The 8,995-nt window shown below is 46.0% G+C and overlaps 1 protein-coding gene across 4 annotated transcripts in view; it reads left to right on the forward strand.

Annotated features, from left to right (window-relative positions):
• Positions 1–7,409, forward strand: part of LOC8027114 (tyrosine-protein phosphatase 99A) — a 50,312-nt gene extending 42,903 nt beyond the window's left edge. For all 4 annotated transcript variants that reach the window (XM_040205485.3, XM_040205487.3, XM_040205486.3 and 1 more), the window contains one exon: positions 2,648–7,409. In XM_040205485.3, coding sequence (XP_040061419.2) covers positions 2,648–2,824 — 177 coding nt within the window. In that variant the 3' untranslated portion in view covers positions 2,825–7,409. The remainder of the gene's footprint in view (positions 1–2,647) is intronic.
• Positions 7,410–8,995: the final 1,586 nt, after the last annotated feature.

Genomic DNA, 8,995 nt, shown 5'->3' on the forward strand with positions numbered 1-8,995 from the left:
GGACGTTAGGTGCACACGGGGCGAATATCGACGGCCTCCAGAGCGATATGACGAGAACGTAACTAGACACGTTAGTCGCTACGCGAACGCCCGATTGCCTCCAGCCAAATAGCATTCCTTTCGGGGCGACATGGCTGCTGGAAGGCTCACTGTCGAGATCGCGCATCTGACATCTCCGAAAAGTCAGCATTTGCACGCGCAAACAAGCAAAACAAAAAAAAAAAACAGAAAACACGCTAAGCAAGCAAAGAGGAAGACGAAAGAACCGCGCTATGAAAGCCAAAACCCCGCGTCGCTTCCTATCACTAACACCTGCGACAGCTGCTAAACACACACTACTTCACTTCAAGAAGTACCTGGGTCAGTACGAAACGACGAAACACTGATCACTATGGCGAAACGATTAGTCGAGGTAGGCGAGACAGGCGGGAGCAGAGACTTCGGCGGCCATGAAAGAATGGCGAAGCTTCTGTTTGTATGAATCCAAACGGAAGTGCCCGTCTTGTAAACCTTTTGTAAAGAATAATAACTCTCATCACATGGGTTATTCTTTAAACATAAAAATATGCCGCTCAAAAGGAAATTGCAACATATAACAAAGGTTTAACAACCAAGATCTAAGCTGTCAATCAAACTCTTAGCCAATGAAAACCTTTTGGGATTGACGTCACATAATCACAACTTCGTGGCGTGCGATTTAAAACGGACGAAATAGCCGCAAACTAAAATGAGTCTCACGCAATAAATATTGCTGTAAAAAATGTTTTTTCTCGCGGAAAAATTGTTTTTTGACATGCTTGTCCCAATTAGGCTATTTAAAAAAAAACTTTTTTTTCTTTGCAGTTACCCTTTAACTGTCACGAATATTTGAGCACACAGGACAGCCAAACTGCATGGGCTTCATGCTCACAACATGAAATTCAACGAATCTCATCTATCGAACAACACAATGTACATACCCGACGGTGCCGCGTTATTGGAACAGGATTTTAGAGAAGTCTAAAATACAGTCGACTCTCATTAATTCAAACTCGACGGGAGCCGAAAATTTGTTTGAATAAAGCAAAGTTTGAATTATCAGGAGTTTTTTCCCATAGAGACGCATAGCATGGGACCTGCACGTTAGTTTGAATTATCCGAAAGTTTGAATTAAGAGATTTTGAATTAACGAGAGTCGACTGTAACACAGCATATGCAATATACAGTGTCGACGAGTCACTTCACGACGATCGGACGGAACCTGGCTTGTTTTGGGGCACGTTGTGATGAGAGCTGCTTCTTAGCACAGCACCAAAGCAAATGAACGAACTTGTCTATTCCGTCCTCATACACCGGACCCGACCCCATCAGCTATCTTTCGCGAAAACCGGGAACATATCCGAGACAACTTTTCGGGGATTATCTCGACGGGAAAAATGTTCGAAGAACGTCGAAAGGCCCGCGTCGTGAGCCGCTTCATGTTCTTTTTCTTCGTTCGTTTACTGCAAAGGCCAAGCAGGCTACGAGCCCTGGTATTGCCTGGTTATCACAGTGGAGAATAACGCAAAAGTGTAAGCATCCTGAACGGGCAAACAAAGTAAAAACTTTAAAAGAAAAGCCGGCGAAATCCAAACACACAGTGCAGGTAGAGAGTCACAATGACCGGGCTTCCGCAGCTCAGGCGGGTGGCAGAAATTTCTGGCTGATAGGGGTCGCTCGAGTCGCAAAATGGCGGCGGATAGAGAGCTCTCCTTGCAAAGGTCTATAGATTTCATAGGATGGGGGAGGGCAGCTGCAACTTTTATTCTTCCCAACAACTATGTCCAGGAGTTTGGCTATTTCAAAGCACCGACGGTTATTGAAGCAACGCTTGTTTGCAAAATTCGTTGTGGAATAGTTAGAATTACCAATCACAAGGGCGCCATTGCCGAATGCCGCCGCAGAAATGTTTTTCGATACCGGTGAGCTTTTTATGAGTTTCGATAGTGGTGTAAGATTTTTACAACATGCCTTGGCCTTCAAAAGTTGGCCGGCAGTATTTTCAAAATGAAATCAATTTAGGGTATGCCGTCTTTGTCTGAAATAATTTGTCATTATTTTTAACGTTGAAAATACAGGGAACACAGTAAAATAAACTCCGACAAACCCCGAATTTCCAGCGAAAAATCTACTCCGAACAACACCTTTCGAATTTGGGAAAAATTAAACTCCGAAAACACAGAACCCTACCCAACAGACATACAAACACTCCTTAAAGCAGAGTCGTATTTCCTTTGTCGTTTCGTATAGAAATTAGGACGCGGAACAAAACAAAACAATTGCTGCGATTCATATTTATTGGAACTTTTCAGTCCTATGTGGAGTGCAAGTCCGTCTGCTTCTTGCGCTGGGATCGCGGTGACATCAGAACGCCAAGCTCCGATTGGCTGGATTGGAAGGATAGTAAGTAGACCTCAGGGAGCCAGCATTGAAGTCTACCCACCACCCTTCCAATCAAGCCAATCGGAGCTCGGCATTCTGACGTCGCCGCAACCCCTGCACAAGAGGCAGACGAGCTTGCGCTCCGCATAGGCCTAGAGCAATCTCTTAGTGTTCTTTTTGTCTCAAGTGTCGCACCGAGTAGTGTAGACATCCCATAGTAAACGATGCGTTCCCGCGCGTTGCGCAGGACGACTTCCTGTTCTTGTATCGTGCACTGGAGAGCCTGCTGGCTGCAAGCTCGTCGTCGGACGGTTCGCTGAACCTGGTGGCCAACAGCACCACCACCAATGGCCAACTCAGCAGCAACGGGCACGCGGTCAAGATCGAGGAAGTCGCAGGCGGGAAGCTGGAGAGCCCCGACTGAAGCGAGCCCGCCCCATCGCCACCCTCCCCCCCACCGAGAAGGGCGCCCCCCGGGCGCCGGGCACAGCCGCCACGTCGACGTGCTCCGCCGCTTCCCGCGGCCACGACGACGAGAACGTTTCCCTTACGGTTTCCTTCGCGCCGAGTTTGGGTCGACGGCCTTCGTGCGAGAAGACGGAAGACGCGATGCGACTGGCAGCTCTCGCCCCCCTCTTCCCCTGCGACTTCCTCGAGACAGGTCCTTTGCTTTCTGTGAATGCCGGCGTGACCTTTGGTTGACCTTGGTTTGACCTTGGTTTGTTGAGAAGGTACAGAAATGAGGGGTAGTTGTAATGTGAAACATCCTTTGGCTCGTCAAGGGGGAGTAGCCAGATCTAGGGAAGCCCAAAAGACGGACTGCGAAGCTCGACGCCGATTGGCTGGTGTAAAGGTCACGTGATCGCCGCCGATTAGCTAATTCGGGCGAGTACTGGAGGCTATGGAAAACTGCCAGGTTTTTAAAGCTGACTGGCGCCGGTAACTTAATTCCGGGAACTGCTATAAAGTTTATATGCCACGTGTTAAGTTATACGACGAGGAGTGCCGTGAGCATAGGTGCCAAGCTCGGTAACGTCCCGGAGCAATATTGGAACGTTTCACGTATGACGCAATTGCCCAGCAGTTTACTACGAATTTTTTCCGTCTGCTTGCGGGCTTGCGAAATCAGGATCTGTAGGTTTGTCGAAGTAGAAAAGGCCGGACGGGATGAGCTGCGTAAAAACGGTATTTTCTGCCAATATTAGTAGATGTGCAGCCTACTGTTCCTAATTAATGCATTGAATTAGAATCTAAGAAAATTTGGTTGGTTGGGGCTTGGCACCAGCAAAAACCAAAATATAAAAAGTGTGGCCGAGATCAGTATTCGTAATGAGCACCTCCTTTTGACGTGACTGTTGTGAATGTTTTGAAAGCCTCGAAATTGCAGTCAGAATGTACTGCTAAGTAGTATTTGCTGCTGCCTGTATTAGCCACCCATTTCTAAGCTCGAGTCAAATAGAGCATTAATGTATAAACCGTGACATTCATTTGCCTCATTCGCTGGAATTGTGCCGCGTGCACAATCTTTAGTTGCAAAGTTTTTAAAGTTAAGGTTTAAAATCCAAGACTGGCAGCTTAACCTCCATTTGGTGAAGCCCAAGAAAGATAAGCATAGGTAGTTTCTTCAGGATAAACAGACTGCAATCTCAGAAGCACGAAATTTTGGAATCTGTCAACTCCAACGCATTGAATTGGCAACAAACCTAATTGGAAAAAACTGAAGTGGTTCTGTATTTCAGGGAAAACACTTAAATCCTCTTCATTTGGCCTCCAGGATCACGAACATCAAGATTATTTTTCAATTTGGTGCACAGAGGCTGCAGAAAATAATTTTCAAAGTACCGCCGATGCCCCTCCTTTTGAGAGCGTGACATCATATCCAGAGTTTTCGGAATCTCCGCTCTCGCGCATCTTCAGCACCCATCAGGGCTACGCACGTGCACTCTTGCTATTTTCAAAAAGGTCAAAAAAAGACGTCACGACCGGTGCCAGTGCGGGGGAGTATACCTGGCAAGCTTGCAGCTGCATGTGCTGCCTACGCGAACGACACGCGCTTGGCGGCCGAATGCTCTGCGTATGACGTAACGACTGGTCGGAGGTTTTTCGTTTTTCATCGCGTTTAATTACATCGTCGGGGAAAACGAACATGATATTTAGATTCCCGGGATAAAAATACTCTCAAATTCACCTCTGGCATGTTTTTCTTCCTTTTTTTTTTTTTTTTTTTCAAGAACCTTTTATAGTTTTCTTTTAAGTTCAATACTCTGAATGGATTTACTGACTGCATTGCATGAACGAAAACCTGTCTCGAGGAATTGGGGGATTTTTGGTTCCGTTTAGGTTCCAGTTTTGATCTCTCAAGAGCAGCTAGCGATCTGTTTGTCGTCTGCCTCGTTTAGGACCGTCTGCAAATCTCGTCAACGCGCAACGGTTGCATTGTGGGCGTGCATTTTACGCCCCACCCTTGTTCATTTTTTTTTTTTTTTTTTTTTTTTGTAAATGGTGTAAGATAGATTTTTACCCTGTCTTAGTTGTACTTTACCCTGTATTAGTTGTACATTGCACTTTGAGGCTTTACTGTTTCTTGTCATTAGATGCAGTATGTCTATGATGTTTTGTGTTTTCACTCATTGTCATCATTTAGGTGGTTTTTTTATGTTTTGTCTGGATTTGTTTTATTTGAGCACCTCACTTTTGGAACAAAACAAATGACTAGCGATTTCGGGTAAGCCTGAAGTCGAGATGTAACTTAACGGCATAGACATGGAACAGCAGACGACGCCCCGCAGCGTGGGGACGTGTCGTCTGCTACAATTTTCTCGTTAACTGCTCAGCACTGCCGCCTCAGCTACAATTTATTTATTTATTTTGCCTTCCCCTGAGTCTGCCTTTTCGCGTATACGTAGCGTCGACCAGCTCACAAAGAGAATATTCTCGACCTACGTGCTTCTTTGCCGTGTTTTCTTGCGAAGGAGAGCTAACCGTTCTAAACGTAAGGTTGTCTGCTAAAAGTGCAGCCTCCAAACTGCCGTGCCCGGAGGACTCCACTTCGTCATCGTCACCATCCCTCCCGTAATCGTCGGTTTCGCAACGCGCTAACGGCCAAAGACGTCGGAACGCGAGAGTTTTTCATTGACGTTTTTATTTTATTTTAAAGGCTGCGTCGCTGTGGCCGGACGTGCAAAGAAAGAACGGGTTTTTGGTTCCGTGACTCCGAATATGACACAGCGTAAAAGAAGGAGAAGGAAGGAAGGCACCGAGAGATGGAAGGAAAGGGTGTGAGGTGGGAAGGAAAGAGACAGACGATCCTGTTCGCGTGCGAAAGCGTACCAACTCTCGCACGCCGCACGTGAGAACACATACGCACACGAGACACACGCACACACAACAAACATCGCCGCAGAAGACATCCAACCCCCGACACTCCACGACGTTTCTAGTCTTAGCATCTCTATCGCTGCTTTTTGTGCCCTCCCAGAGCTTACAGTGTTTCCACTCTTCCTCAGTTTGTTCATTTCATTTTCCTTCTTTTTCTCGCAGTCCCCCCTAAATACTCGAACCATTGTCGTCTTCTTGCTCTTCGTTCCCTCGTCGATACCGTAGAGAAGTCCCCGTCGGAGCTTGTTAAACGAATTCTTGAGAGTTTGCAAGGCTGCCGCCCTTTCCCACTGCCGCTAGCGAAGTAGCGAGCGTTCGTCAACTAGACGGCGCCTATCCGCGCGCTACGTTCCTATTGGCGAAGCGTTTTCCGGTGGCAAACAACTACACAGAACCGTAAAAGTCTAGGTGCTTAGGAAAGCTCAACGGCTCGAATGCAGCCGCATGTCGCCGTTAGGTTGTTTCGCCGTGTCCGAAGCAGGACGTCTTAACCGAGGTGTTGCGTAAGTGCTGAGGTGTTGTGTCAGTAAGCTGCGGAAGCAGACGTTGTTAACTAGTGGTAGTAATTTTAATTAAGGAAGGTGGTGAGGGTTCCCTTTTTCCCCCCCACCGGTAGCGCTAATAAACAAAAAAGAAAAGTGACCCGGTAGCGGTCACCCGCCTCCGAATTTCCGCCATGCTCCTATGCTTGCCACTGTCGCAGTTTTGAAACAGTTCAAAGTTGTTCAGAACGACCAGTAGGCTTAGTGAACTTTCAATTGAGATGCAAGAGAGAACCAACTAAATCCACGGCGCTGTTTTTTTCAGTTTCCGGCACGTTGTCGCCCTCGATCAAAGGTCAAGAGACCGGATCAGTTTCGTATGGTCGGCACGCTGTGCCACATCCTCTGACATTCCTTCGTGGGAGAGGTTTCGACGCCCTGTCCTTTACTTCTTGGAGATCTTAAAAGCGGTGGACCAACATTGAGATTGTACACAAAAAGTAAAGCGAAGGCTGCCTTTGCGTTTCTCGGAGAGGGATTTGACGTGTACCATAGCTGTTGGCGACCAAAGCCGTTCGCCGTGTGCTGTCGACCGATACGTGTTATTTATCCTCACGAAATGGCGTGTATTGCAGTGTTTTATTTTTTGTCCCCATAGGTCTTCCTTTTCATGCTTTTTGTCCATACACTAGACCCTGGAAAATTAAATTTTATTGTAATATTTTTTTCCGTGGAGACGCTTATGCCGAAATTTATTCAGCTCGACCCGTGTATATATTGAATGTTAATTATAATTAGCGTGTTATATATATATATATATATATAGTTACATTGTGCATGTCACAGAATAGGTTCTGCGCAGCCCCGTCTGCAAGTGTTCAACAGTTTGCTGCTGAATTTGCGACAAGTTACTTTTTCTGCTTCAATTCATTTTCGATTCTGTTTGCCCTTCTACTTTTGAATTGTCTTTTTCTAGAGAGAGAAAGATGTGGTTGATTAGAGACATACCCTTCCCTGTTCGAAGTGAAAAGTTGCTTCCTCTGATTCTGCTATATATAAATCTATATAAAGAAAAAAATCTATATATGTGATATGTATTGACTGCTCAAAATAAAAAAAATAAATGAAGACCAGATATCACCATCAACAGTTCTGTGCTTGTGGCTGACTTATTTGGCAAGTTGCATATTTTACATCACAACATTGACGGCTTATCAGGTTTGGTAGCGAGTAATCAAAAGTCTTTACTCGACTCCTGTTATTTAGCATCTGCATTAAAACGAAAGCTTGGTTAGAACTGTACGCCTGTTAACATATTCTCAACACCTCTGCTGGGATCTATTGGCAACTTTAATCACATGATTTTTAACATACCTTCACGGCGTCGTCTTTAAACAACCAGGTGCTGCGAAAGTATGACGAGCAAACCTGTTGCAACAGCTTTCTGTTCTAGCCACTGGGTGCGGTCGATTTTGAAGAAGTCTCCAATGCAGCAGGCAAGTTGACCAGAAGTGAGTGGAAGCGGTAATGTCCGTCTCAAAGCGGAAGCCCCCCTTTGCAGATGCTATAAAACGCTAGTAGCAAGCAACAGCTCGGTCGTGAGTTTTTTGTTCATTGTAGCGTGTCTGGTAGTTGTTTGTCAAAAGCCAGCAAAAACAATGTTTCCTTCGAGGTATTTCCTTTCCCCTTTCTTGAAAGACGAGTTCCTGGGTTGGGGGTAAAGAACCATTGGACTTTCAACGGCCAAAAAAAGGCAGGGCAACCTTTGCTAGACTAGCAAATGACACTGAAGCTTAGCTCTGTGGTACCACTGCACCCTTTATGCAGTAGCCGCCTCCGTGTCCACCCGTTGCGTCTTCCAATCGGAATTCAGCACAGTGATTTCACTTTACACCGTGTGCAAGGGTCAGGCAAACTTGCAACATTGACATCTACCTCCTCACCAGCATTTGTTCTGCTAAAGTGGAAAGAGTGGAGGCATTTGTGGGAAGAGCTTGTCCTGCTTTTCCTAACCTGCAACAGGGTATAGTATCGCGTTCATTTTCCCTTTGCCACCAACTTCTCAATGGCAGAGAAACATTCTCATGGGCAAAAGTTCTGAAAGCATTGGGGGAAAGTGACCCTGCAAAGCACCGGGTTTACGTAGGAATATATATATATCTTTCCCTTTGTGTTTGCAATGTGTAGATAATGCAAAGTGTAGTATAAAAAATGAAGGAATTACTTAGCCATGCTGCAGAGAGCAAGTCGTCTGCTGCGTGCGCAGGGGTTACGGTGACGTCGGAACAACACCGAGTTCTGATTTGCTTTGATTGGAAGGATAGTAGGTTTACCTCAATGCTAGATACCTTGATGTCTACCCACTATATATATATATATATATATATATATATATATTTTTTTTTTTTTTTTTTTTTTTTTTTTTTTCAGTCAGCCAATAAGAGCTTGGCGTTTTAACATCCTCGCAACCCCTGTGCGAGAAGCAGACGAACTTTCGCTCCGCATGAGAGAGAGAGAGGAGGAGGAGACGAGAGTGCGCGGGAACGCCAGGACGCCGAACTGGCCGAGCTCTGACTGGAAGGATTAGAGGGTAGAGGCAAGGCTAGCTGCCTTTGTCTTCACTGCACTTTTCGAACGCCGAACGCAGGCACCCAGCGTTCGCGCACGGTTCGCGACGCCGAGTCACTTCCCGCGTTACTTAGACATAAGATGGCGGACCATTGCAACGGTCTGCT

The sequence above is a fragment of the Ixodes scapularis genome, unplaced genomic scaffold (assembly GCF_016920785.2).
Source record: "Ixodes scapularis isolate PalLabHiFi unplaced genomic scaffold, ASM1692078v2 PGA_scaffold8__174_contigs__length_109621045, whole genome shotgun sequence".
NCBI classification, from domain to species: domain Eukaryota; kingdom Metazoa; phylum Arthropoda; class Arachnida; order Ixodida; family Ixodidae; genus Ixodes; species Ixodes scapularis.